The 24,412-nt window shown below is 58.0% G+C and overlaps 1 protein-coding gene across 4 annotated transcripts in view; it reads left to right on the top strand.

Annotated features, from left to right (window-relative positions):
• PCNT (pericentrin) overlaps positions 1 to 24,412 on the top strand; it is a 40,073-nt gene that overhangs the window by 4,904 nt on the left and 10,757 nt on the right. Inside the window, exons 3-13 of one of the 4 annotated variants that reach the window (XM_082683335.1) lie at positions 3,292 to 4,002; positions 4,851 to 4,953; positions 12,601 to 12,795; positions 13,445 to 13,615; positions 14,344 to 14,527; positions 15,406 to 15,628; positions 15,880 to 16,030; positions 16,334 to 16,720; positions 19,883 to 20,091; positions 20,790 to 20,892; positions 21,904 to 22,077. In XM_082683335.1, coding sequence (XP_082539461.1) covers positions 4,888 to 4,953; positions 12,601 to 12,795; positions 13,445 to 13,615; positions 14,344 to 14,527; positions 15,406 to 15,628; positions 15,880 to 16,030; positions 16,334 to 16,720; positions 19,883 to 20,091; positions 20,790 to 20,892; positions 21,904 to 22,077 — 1,863 coding nt within the window. In that variant the 5' untranslated portion in view covers positions 3,292 to 4,002; positions 4,851 to 4,887. Of the gene's footprint in view, positions 1 to 3,291; positions 4,003 to 4,246; positions 4,270 to 4,850; positions 4,954 to 12,600; positions 12,796 to 13,444; positions 13,616 to 14,343; positions 14,528 to 15,405; positions 15,629 to 15,879; positions 16,031 to 16,333; positions 16,925 to 19,882; positions 20,092 to 20,789; positions 20,893 to 21,903; positions 22,078 to 24,412 lie in introns of those variants that run through there. The other 3 variants (XM_082683332.1, XM_082683333.1, XM_082683334.1) reach the window with 3 other exon arrangements.

The following is a 24,412-nucleotide window of genomic DNA, read 5'->3' as shown; positions in this document are numbered from 1 at the left end:
TCGCATGACTTTTTTCTCCTTCATTTTACTAATGTGTATTATGTAGACTGGTTTTCCTATGTTGAACTGTCTTTGCATTCCAGGAGTAAATACTGCTTGGTTAGAGTTTTAGTACCTTTTAGTATGGTACTGAATTCAGTTTGCTAGCATTTTAGAATTTTTTGTATCAAAGTTCATAGGGGATATTGGTCTGTAGTTTTCGTTTTTGTAGTGTCTTTTTCTAGCTTTAGTATCAAGGTAATGCTGGGCTCTTGCCATGAGTCTGGAAGCAGCCTCGTGCTTCTATCTTTTTTCTTTCAAAGATTTTGTTAATTTATTTGACAGAGATCACGTGCACATATGGGGGGGAAGAGGCAGAGGGTGAAGCTGACTCCCCACTGAGCATGAACCTGAAGTGGGACTTGTGATCTCCCAACCCTGAGACCATGACCTGAGTTGAAATCAGGAGTCAGACTCCCAACTGCCTACGCCACCCGGGCGCCCCAGGATCATGTGTTTTTATCCTTTCTGCTGATCTCTGTCTTTGATTGGAGAGATTAATCCGCTTATATTTAAAGTAATTATGGATAAAGAAGCATATATTTTTGTCATTTTGCTGTTTCCTATATGCCTTATATAGCTTTTTTTTGTTCTGATTTCCTGCATTACTGTATTCTCTTGTGCTTACTTGACATTTTATACTGAAATCTTGAAGTTCCTTTTTCATTTCTTTATATATATATACTATAGCTGCGTGTGTGTGTGTGTGTGTGTATGTGTGTGTGTGTGTGTGTGTGTGTGGTTCTGTTAGGCATTACATTCAGAATCCAGCATTATAACACTGTGGTTTGAATTTATACCAGCCTAACTCTTAAAAACTGTTCCTTTTTAGCTCTGCCCCACCCTTTTTGGTTTTTGTTGTGACCAAGTACATTTTTTTTTTAAAGATTTTATTTATTTATTTATTTGACAGAGAGAGAGAACAAGTAGACAGAGAGGCAGGCAGAGAGAGAGGGGGAAGCAGGGTCCCTGCTGAGCAGAGAGCCCGATGTGGGACTCGATCCCAGGACCCTGAGATCATGACCTGAGCCGAAGGCAGTGGCTTAACCCACTGAGCCACCTAGGCGCCCACCAAGTACATTTTTATACCTGTGTGCCTCACAGGATAAACTAATGATTGTTTTATATTCGTTAATTTTTTAAATTATGTAGAAAAAAATGTGGAGTTACAAACTGAAGTTAATAATACTGACTTTTAGACCATTAACTTGTTAAAAATGTGTCTTTTAAATCACGGTGAAAACAAAATGTGGAGTTGCAAACCACTGTCATAACAGCATGAACTTTTTAAAAAATTCATGTATTTGAGCAATCAGTGTTCTGTTTCAGGCATACCATCGTATATACTGGCTTTTCTTCTTGTACTTGCACTTACCTTTACTGAGGTCTTTATTTTGTCACATGACCTCGAGTTACCACCCTCTGGTAACCTTGTGTTTGCCGTACAGATGCACTTGCAGGGCCGGTGGAATTGGTCACAAACTCCTGCTTTTATTTACCTGGGAATATCTTAATTTCTTCCTCACTCTCAAGGACAGTTTCGCTGGATGTTGGATTTTTCGCTGACAGGGTTTTTTCTTTCTGCACTCGGAATATACCGAGTGGCTGTTCTCCGGCCGCCACGGTCTCTGAGGAGAAACCTGCTGGTGATGTTACTGAGGATCCTTGTGTGTGACAAGTCAGTTAGTGCCTTTAGCTTTTATGCATCTGGTTATCACCTAGCGTGGTGTGTGTCTCTTTGAATTCATCTTTTTTGGGGTTTGTTGAGTTTCTTCGATGTTTATATTTGTGTCTTTCATCAGTTCTGGGAACTTTTCTTCAGTATGTCCTCAGATACTCTCTCAGCCGCCTTTCTCTCGTCCTCTGGGACTCCGCAATGCGTATGTTGGTGCGCTCGCCGCTGCCCCCAGGTCCCTTAGTCCGAATTCACTTGTCAGTGTCCTCCTTCTCCCTCAGACACGATCATTTCCATTATTGTCTTTCAGTTCAGCTCTTTCTCTTCCTCAAATCTGTCTTTGAATCCTTTAGTAAATTTTTAATTTTAATTATTCTACTTTTCTGCTTTGTCATTTCTTTTTGGTTTCTTTAGATTTTCCTCTCTCCTTTGATATTTCTACTTTGTTTACACATCACTTTCTTGATCTTCTCCACATCTTCCTCTAGTTCCTCAAATGTCTTCATGACTGTTGTCTTAACCGTTTTCACTAGTAGATCCGACACGGGGTCTTTTTCTGGGACAGTTCCTTTGGGTTTGTTTTCCTTCTTTGAATAGGCCATACTTTCCTATTTCCTTATATGCCTTGGGATACTTTTTTTTCTGGTATGTGTTTGCCCAGTGAACATTTGAGTCTACTGTATATTTGGAAATCTGAATCTCCTACTTACTCATAATTTGCTATTTTTTGTTTTTGTTTTTTTTAATTGTAGATTGTCTCTGTGCTGAGGATCAGCTTGAAGTTTAAACTTCAGGTCCCTTCAGATATTTTCTTAGTTTGCACCTTCACCTGGGCACATGCAGTTTACTTTCTCATTTCCTCTCTATATGCACTTGTTTTTTTAATGTTCTAGTGTTTAGTTTTTCCTCAAAAAGAAAAATGCTGCGGTGGGGAAGGAGGACAGTGGCCCTTTAAATCCTCTGGTGGTCACTTCGGCCGGAGGGGTAGGGGCCACAACAATGGCCTCCCACCACTTTGCCTCTGGGCTGCGGTCAGAAGCTGAAGCAGAGCAAAGATGCCCAATGTTTGGAGGACAGGGTCCTTTTTGCCCACCCAGGTGCTGCAGGCTGTGTGCGAGATGCTCCAGGAGGAGGCGCACCCCAGCCTGCCGAGGGGCTGGAGGTCCAGGAATGGGTAGCTGCTGCTGTGCTAGGAGCTGGAACTGACCCAGACTGACTCAGCTTACCCTCCAAGCATCCCCCTGGGAGGTGCGAGCCTTGGACAGACTCCAGAGTTATACACAGCAGGCACGGTTCTGCCAGTGCAGGTGCCTGGGCAGGAGACAGATTCCTGCTGCTTCCTGCTCTACCATCTTCCCAGAGTCCTCTGCAGCACTCAGCTCATAGGCAAGGAGCTCTCAGCTGTGATTCTGTCTTTCATGGAATTAAAAAAGCTTGAAATCTCCACCCAAGCGCTCATCGTGGAGGCTTCTTCTTAAGTGCTCAGGCAGTTCTGAAACTGGCTTATAGAAACCAGACAGATATGACTAGGTGTAATTCCATTATTTCACGTTATGCCTGTTCCTTTTTACATGCAGAATAAGGGGAAAGTACTGGAAGATTGTCAGCCATGGAAAGTTGGTCTCCTAAGTCAGGTGAAAGAACTTCAAGAAAAGCTGAACCATTTGCTGAATTCTGTGAACTTCCAGAACACCGAGACCGAGGGTTTCAGACTTCAGCAGCCAGTGGCATCTCCACGTGCTCCAGAAAACAGCTGGAGTGATTGTTCTGATAATGGTGAAGGAACGGATAAATCTCTTGTTGATGCGTCTTGTATCGGGAAAACCACATGTGATCTAATCGACCTCAGTGGAAGTCAGGATCCACTGATAAAAAATGAAATGTCGGATGTTCCCGAGCAAGACCAGGTTGATTTGCAGGACGGGTCACCTTGTTTACAAGCAGGCTTCCACGGTGGCTCCCATGACCTGGCCCATCCTGAGAGGCCCGGGCCCTTGAAGAACGCACTCCGGGCAATGGATCTGTCCTCCTGGAGCTCGCCGGAGGTTGTCAGGAAGGACTCGACCCTTGAGCCTGCACCCAGCCTGCCCCTGACGCCGTGTTCAGACTCCCTGAGCTTGGACGCCTCCCTGCAGGACAGGACCAGTGCCTCACTGCAGGCAGACCAGGTGGAGCTGCTTGGGTACCTGGGTGGGTCAGCAGCAGGAAAGGCCTCCAGGTGGGCAGCGTCTCCCTTGGCTGCAGACAGGGCGCCCTCCGCTGACCGCCATGTGCAGTGGATGTCTGTGGTGAGTGGTCTTCTGGGGCCGCTGCCCTGATTTGGCGTCCTTGGGTTGCCCAGGCCCCAGAGTGTTCCCATGGGGGTATGTCCTCAGCGTCTGCAGTATCATAGCTGCAGCCATTGTTGGCTCATCTCCTCACGGGGCCAGAGGCCCCGGCGCAGGTGTGCATGGCAGTCCCCTGGTCAGCCATGTTTAGGGACAGCCAGCTTTCTGCAGCACCAGCCCCAGTCGGTTGTAATATGAATAATTAGAGGACTTGAGGTATTCCTGAAAGTACGTGAGATGCACGAGTCCTACTCAGATGTGCCAGGCCTCCATGCGCTCACTAGCGCGGACTCGAGTAGCGCGGCCCCAAACCCGCCTGCGTGTGTAGTTGTCGTTCTGGTTCTTTGTCTAGGGTGGGTTTCCTAGATTGGTTTTCGGTTGTATTTCTTACTAGGTTTTACATCTAATGCTAATTAATCTCAAAAAGTTATTTTTGAGATGGACTGTGTCTTTTTATACGGAATAATATTGAGATTTTGCACATCCTGGGTTCGATAAAATAAAAAACACGTTACAGGGAACATGATACCTGAGATACCCGTGCGCACACTACCACGGAACTGTTTTCAACCTGAGATGTTTGCTGGGGACTCCTTTAAAATAGTCCTAGAGAACTGTGGCCGGGTTTGTTTAACTTCTTAGAAGCACATGATTTCAGTGCGTTCCCCGGCGTGAAACACTCTTAACTTGGGTTCTGTGTGGGAAAATGATCAGTTCAGGCCTTAGAAAGTTTCCATCTGGCTAGTTCAGCTCCCTGATGTGATAAGTTGTTATTTTATGACCATTTAAAAACTTGCCTATTTGAACAGGAGAAAGATGTTGAAGATTTTATCGTAACATCTCTGGATGCTCAAGAAAAGCCCAGAACCTGTCCTCTCGGGTTTGAAGGGAAGAACAACGGAAGTGAAAACAGTGAGTCCGTCTTTTTTTTTTTTTTTTTTAACTGTTAAGGTTTCGGGGAACCTCGGGCCCTCCAGGCTGGCGTCTGCTACACCGGCTGGTGCAGCCTGGCCGTGCCTGCCTCCGTCTCCTCCCTGTGCTGAGTGGCACTCGAAGGCCTGAGGTCTTGTTCTTCTGGAAAACCCGACCGTGGACCTTCAAAACCTGCACTCCGCACCCAGACCTCCTTGTGGCCCACGGCAGCATCTCAACTACAGACCCTCCTCAGATTTTGCCACTCGCCCCGTCGGCGCCCTTCACGGGAGGGGGGCTGCGCGGGTAAGGGGCACTCGGGTGTCCCTCGCACCACCGCAGTGTGGGAGGGAGGCTGTGCCGTGTGGGCTGGAGAGGAAGCCCTTTGCCAGCAGGTCCTGAATCTCGTCAGGGTCTGTGGCAACGTCGTCAGCGTGGGGTCCCCAGGTGTCCGGAGAGTGTGCACACCAATGCCCCGGTCTTCCCAGAGCACCACGGCACGAGGCCTGTGTCCGCTTGGACCCCTTGGTGTCTGCCAGGCTTTGTTCTGATTTCCCGTTTTTGATTGCTTGGTGTTGGGCAGGAGACTGCGTGGAGCTCGTGCTGTGATCTCTCGTTTCTGACTCGGACCCGCTCATGTTGGTCTCCAGGAGTGAGTGTGGCCTGGGCCATCATTGGGATGGTTGCCAAAGCACGACCTCCTAGCTTTGTCCTTCTCTAACTGGTTTTTCACAAGTCCGTCACCTCCTGAGATGTTTCCACTTTTTATAAGAAAGTCATCACTGACTCGACTCAGTGCTTTTGAAAGCGAGACCACAAAGGAAAGTTCGTGGGCGTTTCCGCTTGTGCTCGGTGGGGCCAGCAACGTCCTAATTTTAGTTCTGAGTTACTCCATGTGGTGAGTTCCTGGTCTCAGAATCAAGTGGTTCTGCAAGGTGCCTCCCAGCCCCCCGGCCAAACCACCATTCCCTGAGGACGCCCACGTTTAACTTCGGGAGGTGTGTGTGGTATTTATTTCTAAATTGCATTTGCTAGTTCCAGCAACATGTGTAAACTTCTAGCTGCCAGGTCTCCTCATACGTCCCTTCTGGGTCCTTGTAAGGTGGCCCCGTCGTCCCGTCCTGTCCGCACACCCCAGGGTGTGTGTGTGTCGAGCACACCGGTCACATGCCCGCAGAGCCTCGGGGACGGAGGCCTCTCGCAGACAGCTGGTTTCCTTGCTCGCGGCCTCCCTGCTGTTCTCCGTCATGGGTCCCGCCACACTGTCCTCGAGTGTGGGTGTGCGCTGCCCACGCGGCCGTCCCCCTCTGGATGTGCCGCCTCCGCTCTCCGGGTCAGACCCTGTCCCTCCTTCGTGCTCCTCATTGAGTACTCTGCTCTCTAGAAGCGTTTGCAGAGAGAGCGTGTGTGAGGTGGGTTGTCTGAGAATTCCCGCATCTTCCCGGCGAGTGTGGATAGTTTGGGCTTGTGCAGACTTGCAGGTGAGAAGTCAGGTTCCCTCAGGCCCCAGCACGTCTGACCAGTGTCCCAGAGCCTGGCGTTGCGAAACAAGGTGGCCACCACGTGACTCCACACGCCTGGGCGCAGCCGTCACCCTGAACAGGCCTTCGCTGCTCCTTGGGTCCTGCCCGTGGCTCTCATCTGCCGTACTTCTGTCGCCCCCGGACTGAGTTTCTTACTTTCTCACTTTGTTTCCATTTCTTTGTACTTTTGTTTTATTTGATAATAAAGGTTCTTAAAAGAAGCTTTTAAGGAATTATTTCTCAAGCTTGGAAGTCAATGTTTTCATTCTGCTGTGTCTTAACTTCAAAGAGCTCTTCTCTCGTATTCTCTGGTCCTTTTTCTTGAAAATTCCTTGTTGCGTCAAGACTGACTTCTCTGAAGATGTTCTGGTTTTCTAAGGTTTCCTGGTGTTGGCCTTATCGGCTCCTTCAGCCGTCTCCGAGTCCCTGTTCCACACTGTCTTCTGCGCAGCCCTTGGCGTGTCTGAGAACTCAGACCCCTCAGCAGGGTGCACGTCGGCAGCTGTGCTCCCAGGTCTGTGCGAGGCGCTCCAGCCCGGTCAGAGAAGCAGCTGCAGACGCCGAGCTTGCTTGTCCCTGGATGCCTCCCTCTGCTTTCCGAGCCTCTGCAAGGCTCCGGGACGTGCCGCGTCCGTCAGACACATTTGCGGCTCCTCTCTGAGGCCCCACCGTGGGGTTTCTGGCATCTGGAACCCTCAACACCAGAGGGCTCCCCCGTCCAGCCTGGCTGGTCTCAGGGCTGGCCTCCAAACACCCCCATCAGGCTCCCCTTTTCCTGGACAGATCCTTGCTGCTTGACCTGCCGCCCACACACGGCCCTGCGGTTGGTACCACGTGTCTCCTGTCCCCCATCTCCTCTCCATGTGCCTAAGCGGAATCCTGCCCCGTCTTCGTCCCTTCCTTGGGTGACACGTGTGTCAGCCCAGGCGCTTCTGGCAGGAGCCCTGTGGGCTTGGGGTCCTGTCTTTGGGGGATGAGGAAACCCACTCGTGCGTCTGTTTACAGATGAGCTGAGAGACCATGAAGGCTTAGGTTGGAGTCATGGGTTTACATGCCAAACGTACACAATATGCTTTTTCTTAATGGATGTAATTAAGTCATCGGATAGATTTATAGAAACATTTCTGCTCTCTTTGGTGCTCTGCGGGTGTCTTCGGGAAGGGGCGTCCCGGCCATAGCTCTTCCGGTGTTTCGGGGCCTCACACAGCACCAGGAAGCGGGGGTCTGGCCACACCCCTGTCACTGCCGAGTGTCTGCCCCCGGGCCCTCCCCCAGGAAGGCCACCAGAGGATTGTGGTTTGACTTGGACCTTGTGCCGTGTTTTTAGGTGATGGCTCGGGGTTTGGAGAGATACTAAACCAGGGTTCGGGAAGACTCGACGCCTCCACTGCTAGTCCTGCAGTGCCGCCTCCTGCCTCTGGAAGGTTCCGGCAGCCGCTGGAAGCCATGAAGGAGAAGGGAGTCCATCCGAAACAAGTGAAGGTGAGGCCGGCAGGAGCAGGGCGTTGCGGTGTTGACGGGCCTCCGTCTGCGGCCGCCGTGACTGCCGCGTGGTGCTGACGTGTCGGGCGGCGTACGTCCCGCCACCCAGGCCGCTGCGTCGGTTCTAGCTGCTCTCGAACGACGTCTCCTGTGAGTGTTTCCAGACAGAGCCGGCTGCTGTCCTGGGGGGCGTGGGGACAGGTGTCCCAGGTGAGATCCTGGCGTGGCGGGCTTGGGGGTGCTGCGGGAGCCTCGGGCTCCAGGGTCCCCAGAGGAGGGCCAGCTCTCCCTGCACCTGCTGGGGGCCTGCAGGTGCCGCGGTTGTAATAAATCACAAAAGACAAAATTAGGGTCAGCCTTCCTGAACTGAGTTTAGGTATCAGAACGCATGTGACCCTCTGTGGGGAAGTGGTTGTGGGCTTTGTCTGGTTCTGGAGACGGACTCTCGCGTTTCCTGAGACAGCTGTGGCCTGTGCTCCTGACTGGGCCGCCCTCTGCCCGGTACCTGCAGGGAACTGAGCTCCGGGGCACGGGCAGTGGGGCTGTCTGCAGGCACAGGGCCGCTGGGCCTCAGTGGAGAGCCCAGCCGGCTTTGCCGCAGGAGCTGCTGCTCGAGAGGGAGTCTCCGTCCCGTTGAGTAGCGCTCTGCCCTGCGTCTCCGTTGTCCCGGCGGTGGCTCTTGAGAAGGAAGCTTGTCTGGACTTGGGTAGCGGTGCGGGCATTGCGGATGGGCAGCCTCTGGCCCGGCCCAGCGGCTCCACCAGCTCACGTGTGTTCCTGTACCAGACCGGAAGCTTCCTGTGGGGCAGCTCCAAGGGCACACCTGGGGGCCCCCAGTGAGTCCACGCTCGCTTGGCCCATCCATTTCGCCATCCGCTGGCTCTGCTCAGCGTGGCAGGGGCCTGTCTGCAGAGAACGGGCCAAGGCTTCCTTCAAGCCTGTTTGCCAGCGGCATCCTTGCCCTCCCCCACCCCCAACAGGACCTTTCTTGCCCGCCTTGGCAGACCTGCTCATCCACCCACCAGACCAGCCCCGTCGGCACGCTGGGCTCGTTCTGACCCATGTGTGGTGTGAGCCGCCTGCCGCGGCTCTGCCGGCCCTGCATGTGCCTCCCCTGAGGACCCGGTCACACAGCCACCTGGTCACAGAGCAGAGGCCCTGTCCTCCACTCACGGTCGCGGTGGGAGGACTCGGTGCTCCGGGCTCAGAGCCAGGGCATCGCCGGAGGAAGGAAGCCACAGTCCACGTGCCGTGGTTCCACTTGGAACCGACGTGTGAGAATGCTGCGTTCTAGTTTGAATTGATGCGCGACCAGTGTGCGGCGTGTGCAGGTGCTACAGCGACTCCACGGTGCGGTCAGTTAGCACATCTGCCACCTGGCCAGAAAGTCCGTGGCACTTCCCACAAGTTTCCTTTTCCCTCGCCAGATTAGCAAACCGTTCGTGTCACAGCACGGACACAGACTTGGCTGAATAAGTCACAGGGCAACGTCAGCATCGTGTCCTGCTCCAACCCCGAGAGCATTTCCAAAGGCAGTTCAGTGTTTTCTTTTAGCGTGAGGATCGTCGACGCCGGTGTTCCTGCAGTTTCAGGTGCACAGCTCGGTGGCCCGACGAGTTTGTCTGTCCCACGTGCTGCCCCCACGGGCCACCTGTCCCGTGACGTCGCTGTTAGGGTGCCAGCCAAAGGAAAGGATTCTTTTTAAAGGTTATTTGAGAGGGAGAGAGCGTGCCAGTGCGGGCGGTGTGGGGCAGGGGCGGAGGCAAAGGGAGAGGCAGCCCCCCCCACGCTGAGCAGGGAGCCTTCTGTGGGGCTTGTTCCTGGGACGCTGGGATCGTGACCTGAGCCACCTCGGTGCCCTTGCACTCCTCAGTTTTTTATGGGACATAAAATATTAAAGGCACGTTTCTTAGCAGCTCTAATCCAGGCAACCTAATGGTGGAAGAACCTGTAATTTTCAGGAATGGATTCCGTTGTTTGGACAATTCTGTATACTTAGGCTTTGAGGTTTAATGTTCGGTGATTAACGAAGAAAACCCAGAAGCCCAGTGAAGGCCTTGGAGCCCAGGAAGTGGCTGAGACGGTCTGTAGGGGAGCCGCGTGGACACGGAGGGAGCCGCGGTCTGCAGGGGAGCCGTGTGGACGCGGGCAAGCGTCAGGAGCTGTTAGTGCAGCCCTTCAGAGGCCCCTCAGAACCTGCGACTTCCCTGTTTCCAAGTGACAGTGGATAGGAGGGGCGCCTGGGTGGCGAGGTCAGTTGAGCTTGGTGATCTCAGGGTCGTGGGATCGAGCCCCACACCTGGTTCCTCCGACTCAGCCGACAGTCTGCTTGAGATTCTCCCTCTGCCCCTCCCCGTGCTTGTCCGCACGCTCCCTCGTTGAAAAAGAGGAGAGGACGGAGGTATCTTCCAGTAGGTTTCTCGGCGCATTTTCCTTTAAGTTTCTACACTGTTTTTGGAGCATGAGGCCACCGCACTCACCGCTGGGGACAGCAGCTTCAAGAGAAGCCTGTGCTCCCGTCTGAGCTGGCCCTACCAGGCCTCCCGACGTGGCAGCCGTGAGCCCGAGTGGCCCCGGCTCCAGGTGCCCCGCAGCCAGGAGTACTGGGGGGAGGCCCAGCGGGCGCTGGAGGCCGTGGTAGGCCTGACTTGGACATCTCCAGGGCCTCTCCGGAAGCAGCCACGAGCAGGTCTGTGGCACGGACCTTGGTGCTGCGGTGCTGGGGGTGCTGTGCACCGGCGGGAGCTAATGCGGGCTCCGCAGGAGGGGTGGGCAGGCTCGCAGGCCGTAGCGACACCGCGCATGGAGGGGCAGTCCCAAAGCACAGGTCCCGCGGTGGAATGCCAGTCCTGAGGGTAGGGCTCAGCAGCAGACCCAGGGTCCTGCGACATCCCCAAAGGGCTGCGGTGGCCTGACGGCAGCTTTACTCGCGCGATGGTGCAGGCCGTGGTCCTTTGTCCTCACAGGCGCTCCGTGGAACGCCTAGCCGTGGGCAAGGGCTCCCGGAGGAGGGGCTGGCGGTCGTCTGCCGCGGAGTCCTTCCGGCCGTGCGTGGGGCTGCAGACTCGGGGACGGCCTCTCGTCTCCCCACAGCGGCTGCTGTCTGCCCTGCGCTACGGCACGGGAAGTATGAGCATGAACGTGACATGTGCTTGGGCTTGTAGCACTTTCCGTATCGGTTCTCTGCGGTTCTGGCTCCATCGTTGGGATCCTAGCCAGACCTGTTTGTAGTGAACTGGTCGTGCTCTGCCCTAAGCCTCTTCATGGCTGCTTCTCCCACAGAGGAATTTTAATGCACATTTACTTACTTACTCATTTAAAAAAATATTTTTAAAAAAAGATTTATTTACTTGACAGAGATCACAAGTAGGCAGAGAGGCAGGCAGAGAGAGAGAGGAGGAAGCAGGCTCCCCGCTGAGCAGAGAGCCCGATGCGGGGCTCGATCCCACTCGAACCCACTGAGCCACCGGGCGACTCGTATTTCCCTGATGATGAGCGATGTTGAGCATCTTTTCATGCATTTCTTCGCCGTCTGGACGTCTTTTTCGGAAAAGTGTCTCTTCGTGCCTTTTGTCCGTTTCTTAACTGGGTAGTTTGTTTCTCGGGGGTTGAACTTGGGTTTCTTGGTTTTTGTTCTTGTTCTTGTTTTTTTTTCGATTACTTGGGCGAGAGCAGGTACGCAAGGGGGAGAGAGAACCGCAAGCAGACCCCCTGCACTGAGCCTGGAGCCCGATGTGGGGCTTGATCTGAGGACCCCGAGACCGTGACACGGGCTGGAATCAAGGGCCGGGCTCCGAGCCGACCCAGCCAGCCCCGCTGCAGTGCTCCTTTCGTTCTTCCCTGTTCGAAGCGTCTGTTCGTCTTTGTTCCGCAGAGACAGACGCGGACCATGCCCCTTGAGTGACCCCGCGTGTGCAGCAAGGGCCACTCGGGTTACTTCGGACCCTGTGTCGGTCCTAAGCGGGGGGCAGCTCTGGGGAAGCCACTTTGTTCCTCTGTCCATGTCTTTGGGCAGGAGACCTGGCCAGTGCATGTCCCCGAGTCCTGGTGCCGTGCGGGACCCGTTCCTGCGCTCACAGTCCCAACATGTGTGCTGGGACTTGTCTGGGCGTTGGGCGACCCTCTCGCTGCTGCCCATGTCCGGGCCCTGCTGTAGGCGGCGAGGGCCAGAGTGGCCTGCAGCGGGTCGGGTGCTGTGTGCAGGTGCCTCACCCCCAGGGAAGCCCAGGCCCCCTGTGCGGGTCCCTGCAGTCTTCTCAGAGCGTGGTGGCTGCGTCCCAGGAGAGCTGGGGAGTCGCAGGGCATCTCCATGATGGGGCCTGGGAAGTCGGCGCAAGGCCCTGCCCTGCGCCCCGCCCAGGCTTCTGGAAGGGGTGGTAGGGGACGCTGCCCCGGTGCAGGCACTGGTGGGGTGCCGTCTGGGGGGAGCGCACACCCACATCCTCTCTCCACCTGGTTTCCTAGTGGGTCTGGAGGTCGGTGGGGGGTGGTTGTTGAGGAATCTCGCGGAACCACAGAACTCGCTCTCGGGTTCAGAGGTTGTGGAGAGCTGTGCGTACAGCCCTGGTGAGCGCTCCTGGGTGGTGGGCCAGGGACTAGATGGACGAGTGGCTTCCGGCCGCTTTTCCTTCTTCCGTTGCAGGCCCTGCTGCAGATGGTGTGTGACGAGAGCCAGCACATTCTGGCCTTGTCCGAGCGCCACGGGCCGCCCAGCACCCTGAGCAAGGGCGAGCCGAGTGCCCCCCTTGAGTGCTTCCCGAGGGAGGGCTCCAGGCCTTTGGAGGCGGTGCCGGCCCTGCGGAGACATGAGACCCTAGCCCTCCAAAAGGGAGAGAAGGTACGGGGCGCTCCACCTGAGAGAGGGGAAGGTGTGGGCAAGGAGCACTTGGTGGGGGACGCTTGGCTAGATGAGTGGGATCAAGGGAAGGAGGGGTCAGCGCTGGGCACAGGGGCCTTGGACCTGGCCGGCCGCCCTCTCAGTCATGTTTGCTGGCACATTCCAGGCCCCTTTAGGGCAGGAAAGGCCGTGGGAGGAGGCCACGTGGTGGAGCTAGAGGTGGGTGACGGGGGCCGGGTACGGGGGCCAGGCCTGAGCCTTTGGGGTCCCAGTGTCTGCTCCGTGAGTGGGGAACCAGGGCAGCTGGGTGAAGGCCAGGTAGGTTCCACACCCAAGGGACCTACCAACCACAGGGTGTGCAGGGAAGCAATACCCCAGTGCCAGCCCCAGGCCTGCCGGCGGACAAGGTGGCCAGCCAGCAGTACCCGCGCTGGGCCTGGCGTGGTGGTGGGAAAGGAGGAAGTTCGCCCACGGTTGGCTCCTTCCGTGCCCTCCCCTTCGGTAGTGTCTCCTCTGTCAGCAGCGTTGGCTTCGTGTGCTCTAGGGTGGTCGCGGATGCACTGGTGTGTGCTCTTGTGGGGGGCGGTTTCCGGGGCAACCCGCAGGATGTGTTTGTAAGAACACTGAGCTTCTTGTCCCAATATTTTAGGAACCTCCCGACACGTGTCTGGACTGGAGAGAATTTCTGCAGGTTGTGCAGGAGGCGTCTGGAAGAGAGTGGGAGGTGCTGAGGGCTGAGTTGCAGCCGCAGGCCTGTGCTCCGGACCCCGGGGACCACAGCTCCCTGCTGCAGCGGCTGGAGAAGGTGGTCCAGGAGCAGGTGAGCACGTGCCATGATGCAGTTCCTGCAGCCCCGCAACAGAGAGGGTGACGGAATGGGTTCATGGGAGTTTGACCTTGGAACGTGGCAGGGACCGGGGAAGACGTCCTGCCTCAGTCCACATGTAACACGGTTGAATCACGATCTCGCCCAGTGCAGAGGTCTGTACGTTTATTCTGCTTCTCAGTCTCTGTGTTCTGGAAGTAACTGGCCTTTTCCTAAAGACAGAGCAGCACCAAGTGTCCTGACGTAGGCCATGAGCGCTGAGTCCCGGGTGGGGAGGGTCAGAGAGCCAGAGGGGTCAGCATGGTCTCCACCGAGTCCCTTGGAGGAGAGGGCACTAGAGTCTAGTGGCAGGTCCACCGTAGGTCACAGTGACCTGTAGCACAGACCCGCAGGGAGCCGTGTGAGGTCGGAAGGTCCCCTGGGGCCTCCGTTCCATACTACGTGTTTGTCGCCGAACCCTCCTGCAAGCCTGTTCTTACTCTGTCGGGGACGAGGCTCCGTCCCCAGGCTCGGGCCCACGGTGCTGGGGGCACGAATTTGCAGAGGGTGCGCTGCTCATGTGGAGCCGCCAGCATGCTGCCAGACCCGGCCTCCCCCACCCTGGGGCCCACTCCGTGCTCCCGTTCCTTCATTCAGGGCGTGCTCCTCCACAGGGCCGTCCAGTGGCCGAGTCCGTGACCCTGCTCCCTCCTTTCCCGCCCTGTCTCTCGGGCCGTCTGCAGGAGAAGTCCTTGGAGCACCTCCGTCTGTCGGACAGGAGCAGCTTGCTGGCGGAGATCCAGGCCCTGCGCGCCCAGCTGCGCATGACGCACCTGCAGAACCAGGAGAAGCTGCAGCAGCTGTGCGGGGCGCTGACCAGCGCGGAGGCCCGCGGGAGCCGGCAGGAGCACCAGCTGCGCAGGCAGGGTAGGTGCCGCGCTTGCGTCTGCTGCAGGAGTGGGACACGGGAGGACAATTTAAATTTTTTTCCCATCTGCCTCCTCCTACTATCGCTCTGGTTAGGCCTTGAGCATTGGTGAGTGAGGGCAGGAGCAGGTCTGGCCACAGGGGCAGTGCCCCACCTCCTGCTCTGACTCGTGGTGCCAGCTGTGGTCCCTGCCCACGCATGCCGGCAGCTCTCAGGGCCACTTCTCCTCCTGGTTCTGGGTGCTGAACGGCGGGCCAGAGCCGTCCAGCGTGTGGCCTTGTGTTTGTGTCGTGTTGCCTTGTCTTGGGAGCGTTTCTGGGCCGGGCTGCTGGTTTTTCTCGTCTGCATGCGTGAGGGGCTGTGATTTTGTCTTCAGCTCTGGTGCTGGAGTCATGCCAGCCCCGTGGAGGGTGTGCGGGTGTCCCTTTTCTTCTGGGTTCCAGACGGGTCTATAGAGGACCAGGGCTGTTCCCTCCCTAGGGTTTGGGGCAGTGACACTGTTGGGATTGGGGCCGTCTCTGCTGGGGAGCGCACGGTGTAGGAGTCACAGGGAAGTGGTGATCCAGGAAGAGCAGAGGACGGTCCTTCTCCGTTCTGAGCCTCCAGGCAGACCCCAGGCCTGAGCCACTGGCCCTGGGGAGCCTTGTCCTGTCCTCTGGCCTGTGGGGTCAGTCTGCCCATCTACCTCTGGGTGCCCTGAGGCCCGGGGAGTGTGGTGGGGAGGCCAGCGTCCTGGCCATAGGCCTGGAAGTGTCGTTTTCCCCAGAGTGAGTATGTCCCGTCCCCATACTGGTTTGTGTTTAATTTCTGAGGTCCCGGGCACAGCTCGCCCTGGAATGTGGGTGAGGCTGTCTCCCGTCCTCTGTGTCTTTCTCAGTGGAGCTACTGGCATATAAGGTCGAGCAGGAGAAGCGGATAGCCAGTGACGTGCAGAAAACCCTGAAGGAAGAGCAGGAGAAAGCCGGCAGTGCACGGAAGCTCCTGGCGGTGGAGCAGACCGCCGTCCGAGACTTGAGAGCTGAGCTCCGCGAGTGCAAACAGGACAATGAGAGGCTGCTGGCCTCCCTCAGCGAGGCGCAAAAGGAGGTCCTGCAGCTGAGGTAGGGCCGCAGCCCCACCCTGCACGCCCCTCCGGGCCCCGGTGCGGTCCGTCCGCAGACTCTGTCGAGGGAGGTACAGAGGCCTGGCAGGCGTCTGCACCCCTTCCCTTGTGCGGCCGGGGAGGGCGGCCCTGGCGAGCTGCGGTTGGTGCGCGTGCTGTGACGGGGTGCTGGGTCTGCAGGGGGCGCCCGGCGCAGGCGCACATGCCGGTCGGACGAGGCCGCGGGCTCTGACCCCGTCTCCCGCGCAGGTCCGTGCTGGACGGCAAGGAGAGCCGCCTGCAGGCCGCGCTGCAGGAGCTGGAGTGCGAGCGCGGGAAGGAGCGCGCCCTGCGGGGCCGGCTCGAGGAGCAGCGGCTACGGCACCTGCACGAGGAGGGCCAGAGCTCCAAGACCCTGGAGGTGCCTGGGCGGCGGGGCCAGTGGGCGGCGGGGCTGGCGGGGCCCCTCTCCTCCTCTCCCCGTGGGCATGTGCCCGGCAGCCGGGCGGGACGGCAGCATCTTCATCGTGACCCTCGGGTGCTGGGGTTGGACAGGCTGGACGGTGAGCCGAGGCCAGAGTTGTGGCCTCCAGACCTTCCGCCGCGAGGCTCGGGCGGGTGACGGCGGGACGGCTCCGTCCGTGGATGGGGGGGCCTGGCAGCTGCGGCCGGACAGCGCGATCCTTCCCCTCGGGTCACCGCGTGCCATCCGCTCCCCTGGCAGGAGCTGAGGACGGCCCTGGAGCAGCAGTGCGCCCAGAGCAGCCGGCTGCGCGTGGCCCTGGAGCACGAGCAGACGGCCACGGACAACCTGCGGCGGGAGCTGCAGATCGAGGCCTCGCGCTGCGAAGCGCTGTTGGCGCAGGAGCAGGGCCAGCTGTGCGAGCTGCGGCGCAGCCTGGAGGCCGAGAAGGGCCGCTCGCGGGAGCTGGCGGCCGCCCTGCGTCATGAGCGGCTGCTGACAGAGCAGCTGAGCCGTGGTGCCCGCGACCCCCCAGCGCAGCAGGCCCCGCCGCGGAGGTCCAGGGACGAGCGGGCGCGCGTGCCGGAGCCGCAGGCCCGACTGGAGCAGATGCAGCGGCGGGCGGCGGAGCTGGAGCGGGACAAGGAGGTAAGGGCGGTGCACAGCCCCGGCGCGCAGCCGTCCGTGGTCCGGGAGCCACGGTTCGCAGCCGCGGGGCCACCGGCGGGACTAGAGTGCGCAGAGGCGAGGCCGGCCGCGCGGGAAGGACACAAGGACTCGAGGAGGCGAGTGGAGACGGGGCCGGGCCGGGCCGACGCAGAGCTGCGGCCGCCGGGAGACAAGGAGAAACGGGTGAGCGCGCGCCGACCGCGTCGCCGCCCTGACTCCCGCCGTGGGGCCGGATCCCGCCCCTCCATCCCACTGCTCCGTGGCGGGTCTCTTGGGCTCATCCGGGCCCTCGGGTCCCGCGTAGACTCTGCGGGCAGCTCTGGGGGACAGTCCCCTTGGCGATGTCCCCTCTGCGGAGGGTGAAGGAGGCTGGGCCTGATCTTCGGGTGCTGCGGCTTCCAGGCGATGAGTGGGCGCCATCGGCCAGGTGTCCACAGGTGTTGAGCGATGTCCGTTGTTCCCAGCTGCTTAACGTACGTGTAGTTTTCCGTGGGTGAGATCACGTCTCCTGCACGTCCGCGGCGGCTTCTCCCGTCCCTGAGCGGCTGACGTTCACACGGCCCCTGCCCGTCCCAGGGCCACCGTCTCGGTCTCCCGCCGTCGCAGGAGGCTCTCTTCCTGGTTTGCTCCGCCTGCGTGTGCCGTGTCTTCAGTTGCACTTTTGGTGTCTTGGAATCGATGTTTTTGCCCTTTATTCTGTGGAGGCCGAGTTTCCTGTAGATCAGGTCCCGCCTGTGGAGCCCGCCGTGCGTTCCCGGCCGAACCCCGCTCTGGTGGTGCTTTTCTGTACGGCCCTGGCTGCGGCTTGCCGCGTTTGGTTAGGGTTCTGCATCTGTGTTCGTAGGGGACATGGGTCTTTTTCAAGTTGTGGTGTTTTTGACTTTGATACCTGGATGATGTTTGCCTTGCAGGTTGGGAAGTGTTTCAGTGTTTTGGATAAAATGTTACTTTTAGGTATGTTTTATGTCCGTCAGAAATCCTTGTTTCCGAGAAAATTGAACTGTGTGTCTTTGCACGGATGGACACTTGTGTTGTTTTCTTTTTTTTTTTTTTTTTTTTAAAGATTTTATTTATTTATTTGACAGAGAGAAATCACAAGTAGATGGAGAGGCAGGCAGAGAGAGAGAGAGGGAAGCAGGCTCCCTGCTCAGCAGAGAGCCCGATGCGGGACTCGATCCCAGGACTCCGAGATCGTGACCTGAGCCAAAGGCAGCGGCCTAACCCACTGAGCCACCCAGGCGCCCCTTGTGTTGTTTTCTTAAAAAATGTTTTTAAAATATATTTTTAAAAAATATTTTTTAAACATTTTTTTTAATTGTGAAAATCCAAATAAGTTTTTAAAAACACACGAGGAAAGCCAGTAGCCTGGTGTTCTCAGTGGTTAGCCTACCCTGAAACATTTGAGAAATGAATATGTTTCCGAAAACTAGATTTCTCAGTGTCACAAGGATAAGTCAGCTCCCCAGATGCTATGCGATTGGTTAGTTCGGGAAGTTCACAGCCGGTGCGATCAGTGTGCTGGACGGTTTGCTGAGACCCGGCTCACACCCGAGTTCACCAGCCTCGCTTCTGCGCATCAGGGGTTTCGGTACCTTTGGAATCTTGTGCCTGTCGCCACCACGCATGTTAGGACACATCCGTTGCCCCACACGGAAGCCACACCATTAACGCTCAGCCCTGGCCTCAGCAAGTCACCTTCCTGTGTGTGGGTCGGCCTGTGGTGCACGTTTCCTGGGAAGGAATCAGGCAGTGTGGGGCCTCCCTGCCCAGCTCCTGTCACGGTGTTTCCAAGGCCCACGTGTGTGCCGTGCTGTGGGACGCAGGCTTCCCGGTCATGGTCATGTTTACCGCGCACCCACCTGGAAACACGCACCAGTTTGGAGGTGTTGTTGCAAGGAGCGGGTGGTGTACGGTTGGATGGTCCATGTGCTGTTTCGTGAAAGAGACGAGTCGAGTCACGCCCCGGGGTGGACCTTGCTGGCGCGGAACCCCTGAATGTGTCCAGGATTGTGTGCGCGTGCGTGTGCGCGTTTGCCTTTTCTCCCGGGGAAGCGTGCCTGTGGCCTCCACGTGCTTCTGAAGAACTTCCTCAAACCACCTCCAAAGTTTCCAGCCAAACCCCTTAACTTTGATTTGTTTTAGCTTTAAAAATGCAACAAAAATGTTTTTCAAGTTAATAAACTGTTCTTCACAGTGTGTCACGGAACAGAGATTTAAGGGATTGACACAGCTCTTTGGGTGTGGTGGTCTGTAGACAGTTGGTTTGTTCCGGATTGTGGACTTTCTTCGGAGCACGGCGGCCTCCCGAGGTGGTTGCTCCCGGTCTGTCCTATCTCTTCCGCACCCCGTAACTCGTAGGTCTCTCGGTGTCTTGCTTTCCTCACCCGGAAAATAGCCAAGTACCGATGCCCCCGTCCTCACGAGGCTGTTGCGTCGATAGAGCGGACACTGTGGTCTGCGCTGCGTGGGCCACGCGGCGGCAGGAGGCCTGGGCTGGGTTCCGGGCGACCCAGGTTCTACGGACATGCTGCCTCTCTGGCCCTTCCCAAGACGCCGCCCTCACCTGCGGAATCTCCTCCGAGTGGCCTTCTTGCATTCACGGCTGCCTGGACAAGTTTCCGCCGGTGACCGCTCTGTGTCCCTGATGGGGGTGCAGATCCCCGTGCTGGGCCGGGAGCCGGGGGCTGTCCCGCCACGCCCAGCACCTCCATGGTGAAGGGCATTTTGCAAGTGAGGCCATTTCCGCCAGGTGCATGTGCACCTTCCTCCGTGCCCGTCGGGTCGGTGTGTGGGTGTGTGTGGGCGTGTGTGCGGGCACCCACCGGGGAAGCCGGGACGTGGGCCTGGGAGGACTCCTGTTTCCGTGTCCCGCCTCCCCAGCGCACGCTCGTAAAAGCCCGACCGTTCTCAGAGGCGGCGATGAGACCGTCCACACCCACGCCGCGGAGCTTGGCTCTGCCTCTCGGACGCTGCGCCCCGTGGAGGGTGTTGCTGTGCCGAGCAAGCCCCGCTTCACTCCCCCACCCTGCCCCGGGACCCCGTGCCGCCCACGCCCCCCCCCCCCCCCATGATGGCTGGGCTTCAGGCTTCTGCTTCGGGAACAGGCGTGTGAAGGACTTTTTTGTTGTTTTGCCGCAACAGCGGGAGCTGGAGCTCCAGCGCCAGCGAGACCAGCACAAGATCCGGCAGCTTCAGCGGACGGTGCAGGCCCTGGAGGCGAAGGAGGCGGCCTGCCAGGCCCCGGAGGCGGAGCGGCTGCAGGAGGAGCGGCTTGGCCTGGAGAAGGTCCGGCAGCAGCTGCTGTGCGCCGCCGGGCTCCTGACCAGCTTCGTCAGCCGGACGGTGGACAGGTGAGCCCGTCCAGACAGGCTGTCCCCCGAGCCGAGCCGGGTGGGCGCTGGGGACCGGTCTGTGGTTTCCAGTCCCCGTGTTAATGCGGCAGGTTCTTCTGTTCCCACGGGTTTGATGGATTTCTGGGCAGCACCTTCCTGAAAGGCGGCGACCGGGTTGTATTTGTTTGCATTGTGGTTGGAACAGTAAAGCCCAGGTTTCTCTTAGATCTGGTCTCCTCATGCCCCTTTGCAACCAGGCCCCGTCCCGAGGTTCTGGGCCGGGATACAGGCCCGGCCCGCTGGGGCCCGCTGGGGTTGGGTGGTGCAGCAGGTCCGCACGGTGTCTGCCAGGACCGCGGCTCACGCAAGCCGGGTTTCCCCCGTGTTTAAGGGGCCGACCAAAGAGTTGACACTCGCCCTCTCCTGTCTGCATGGTTCTTCCGTCGGGAATCGGTTTAGCTTGGAGAGCGTTCCTTCCGGACGGTGCTTCACGCCCAAACCAGATGCCAGCGGAAAGCCGGGCTCGGGCAGACTCTGTGGTCTGTGCTCAGCGGCCGGACATCTCTGGGCCTCCCGGACTGTGCACACGAGGGCTGCGTCCCGTCCCTGCGGCCGCCGTGGGCAGAGTGCAGCTCGAGGGGGTGGTCTGAAGCACACCCTCCAGGGGCGGCATTGTGGCCTGTACCAGCCCTTCCAGTGTCTTTCTGTGTTCACAGGACAATTAGCGACTGGACGTCATCGAACGAGAAAGCCGTGACCTCCTTACTGCGCACGTTAGAGGAGCTCAAGTCTGAGCTGAGCACACCCGGTTCCTCCCAGGTGAGGGCGGCTCTCCCGCCCCCCGCGTGGTTCCTCAGTCGGACACCCCCTCCCGTGGGCATGACCTTGCCAAGTGCCCGGGCGCACCCTCCGGCGGGCACTGGCTGGGCTGTGGTGCTCAGGGCAGGTGTCCCAGGGCCCCTGCGGACCTAGGCTGCTCCACGTACACCTGGGTTGAAAGCCTGAGCCAGAAGTGAGCTCCCGAGGGCCGAGTCCATGCTCCCTGGCAGCGGCGCCTGGAGGGTTCGGAAGTCCTGAGGCTGATGCCGGTTCCTGGTGGGTGACCCCGTGAAATCCCGCCACGTCTCGTGAAGGTGGCACACGTAGGCAGCAGGAGAGCGGACCGCGTGCCCGTGGGGCCGCCGGGTCCGTGTGGGGCGTGCTGTCCGAGGAGGCTGTGCCCGTGTCCACGTCCCGAGTCAGCTGCAGACTGCACGACTCCAGGGACGTGCGTGTTGGGCCCCCCCGGACGAGCACACGGCGTTCCCCGTTTCCTGCGTGCTACTCACGGGGCTCGAGCCATCCGCGCGGAGTTCTGTTGCACGGGCTTCGTTAGTGCGGCCCCGCGCTGGGCAGTGTCTCGTGCACAGAGGAACGGTGATGAGAGTTGGGACTCAGAGTCGGGACTCTGCTGTCCCGTAGGTGGAGATGTCTGTCCAGCCCCACAAGCTCCCGCTGAACCCCAAACGCGTATAAAACTGTGGTTCTTGAAAGTAACCAACAGTAAAAAACACAAGTAGCAAGTATCCTTTTTTTAGCAAAGATCTTACTCACTTATGTGGGAGAGAGGGAGAGAGAGCTCACAAGCAGGGGCGCAGCGGAGGGAGGGACGGGGAGAAGCAGGCTCCCGGCTGAGCAGGCCCCTCTCCCACGCGGGCCTCCGTCTCAGGACCTCGAGGTCATGACCCGAGCCGCAGGCAGACGCGTCGCCGACTCAGCCCCCCAGGCTCTGCTCAGAGATACCTTTTAACAGACAGATTCGTTTCCCAATTTCTGTTTTCTCCTGTTAAGAGGAAGATGAGGGCAGAGCTGCAGACCCAGCTGGTGGACGTCCTCCTGAAGGACAACGACTCTCTGACCACAGCCTTGCGCACGGCGACGCAGGAGAAGGCGGAGCTGTGCCAGGCGGTGTCGCAGCTGGAGAAGTCGCTGAAGCAGCACCTGCTGCGGCGCGGTGTGTGCAGTGTACGTACGCGCCTCCCTGCGGCAGGTGGGCCGGTGGGGCTCCCTCTGGCCGGGGGCCTCTGAGCCCCCCGCGTGCGCCCTGCAGCCCCGTGTCCACGCTGTTCCCAGACGCGAGCGCCCGCGCGGACACGCGTGAGATCATGTTCCCCACCGCTTGGGGCAGGAAATCTATTTGACGTTTACCTAATTAAAATGACGTAGTGTTCCTGATCACGTAGTTTGATAGACTTTATTCCTAGAATGCCTGGTGTTTTTCTTTTATACTTAGATTCGTATCTTTGTGATTTGCTTTTCTCTTTTTACAAAGAAAAAAGTTTTTTTTGAATTCTTTTTAAGGTTTTATTTATTTCACGAAGACTCAGCGAGAGCGGGAACACAAGCAGGGGGAGTGGGGGAGGGAAGCAGGCTCCCCGCCGAGCAGAGAGCCCGATGCGGGGCTCAATCCCAGGACCCTGAGACCATGACCTGAGCCAAAGGCAGAGGCTTAATGACTGAAACACCCAGGCATCCCTGCAATGAAAAATTTTTAATTATATTTTACTTTACGTGCAGTGAGGTTGGCCCCTAGTTAGTAGGGGTCACTTGAGGTTACACACGCCCAGACTCGTGACCCGCGTGCTCGTCCGCATGGTCAGAGCTCGCTGCCCCAGGCACAGCCTGGCTGTTTCCCGCGGTGCGCCGTTTCCCGGGTGTCACGGGCCCTGAGGCGCACGGTGTGTCCTCTTGCAGGCCCTTTGCTTCTTCCAGGAGCTCCCGTGAGCCGTCCTGGGTGTTGATGTAGCTGCCGTACCGCCGGACAGCGTTTGGGCGCAGATGGGCCTCCGCAGGGTGGCTGCGTGGTCTCGGGGCTGCACACGGGCTGCTCGCGTTCCTGGAAGCAGTTGCTCTGGGGCAAATGCCCGGGTGGGGGCACGGGGGCTGCTGTGTCCCTGCAGTGTGCATGTCGAGTCCACCTAGTGTCCAGCAGCTCACCGTTCCCTTTCCCCTCGAACAGAGTGGGGGAGTGCCGTCGCGTGTCGGCTCGCTGGCTGCTGGCCGTGCGGTTGCTGCTAGCGTCGCGCCCTGTGCCGATGGCGTCTGGATCTTCTTCAGTGACATGTCCCTTAACGGCCTTACCCACCTGTAAACTGCGCTGTTTGCGTTCCGATACTGCTGTGTTCGGAGCGGTTTGCATGTTGTGGACCCGACTGTGTGGTTAGATGTGTGACGTGTGACTCCCCGCCCCGCCACAGTCTGTGCAGCCCCCTCTGTAGAGACAGTAGCCTTTGCAGATCAAGAGTTCTTCTTTTTAATAAAGTCAGGTTTTTTGTGTGTGGATCACGCCAAGAGTTTTGTAGTTCTACTTTTTAGGTTTGTCGAGGGTTGTGTGCGTGCTGATACCGTTTTCCTGGGACATGTTGGAAGACGGTCTCTTTTCCTGACACGTCTTGCACCGATGTCAGAAGCCCTTGCGCAGTGTGTGTGTGTCTGTCTGGACTGTGCTTACGGCACTGCCGACCAGGCAGCTTGGGTCACGCCGCAGCCTCGCGCAGGGCAGTGGGAGTGCTCAGGCTTTCTGTCTTCAAATTATCTGGCTATTCCCGTTCCTCTGTCTTGCCGCATAAATTTTAGAATCTTGCTGGTTGGTTGGTTGGGAGGTGGGAGGAACCCGGAGGCACAGGGTCCAGCTGTTCTGGAAAAGAGTCTGGCCACTCTTAGCAGCAGTTCCACATAAAAGCCTTTGCCCAGACTCTCCTGTCACCACGACTCATTGTAGCTTAAAAGAGGAAATAATCCAAATTCGTGAACAGGGAAATAAAATACAGCCTGTCCCTAAATGGGCTTATTCGGCAGAGAAAGGGCCGAAAGACCACTCGGTGCTGCAGTGTGGACGCTCCTCTGTCACTGCGATGTGCAGAGCCGCAGAACCGTGGAGGCAGGAAACACACTCGTGGGTGCCTGGGGCGTGTAGGGGCGCGGGGGGCCTGGGGTGATGAAAACACGCAGTACGGAGGGTGGTCGTCGCACTCTGTAAACGCACTCCAGCCCGTTGAGTCGCACATTTCAGAGGACAGAGCTCAGGGGTGTGTTCAGCTCTCAGTGAGGCCGTCGTGAAGGGTTTAGACGAGAATGGGCGTCTGGGCTCCTCGGGCCGACGACCCGCGTTTGACTGTAGCGTCGTCGGATCTTCCCGTCTGGGAACTGGCACGTCCGCTCCTCTGTCTCCGTCTCCAGACCCTGAATACGTGACATTGATACTCTAGATACTCCGTTTCTTGGGGGTGTTGTGAAAGGTGCTGCCCGGGCCTCTCGGCTCCCGTCACGCCTGGCTCGCGCATGGAAGCACGTCCACACT

The sequence above is a fragment of the Mustela nivalis genome (assembly GCF_964662115.1).
Source record: "Mustela nivalis genome assembly, chromosome: 1".
In the NCBI taxonomy this organism is placed as follows: Eukaryota; Metazoa; Chordata; class Mammalia; order Carnivora; family Mustelidae; genus Mustela; species Mustela nivalis.
This window is presented reverse-complemented; position numbering and strand designations above follow the sequence as displayed.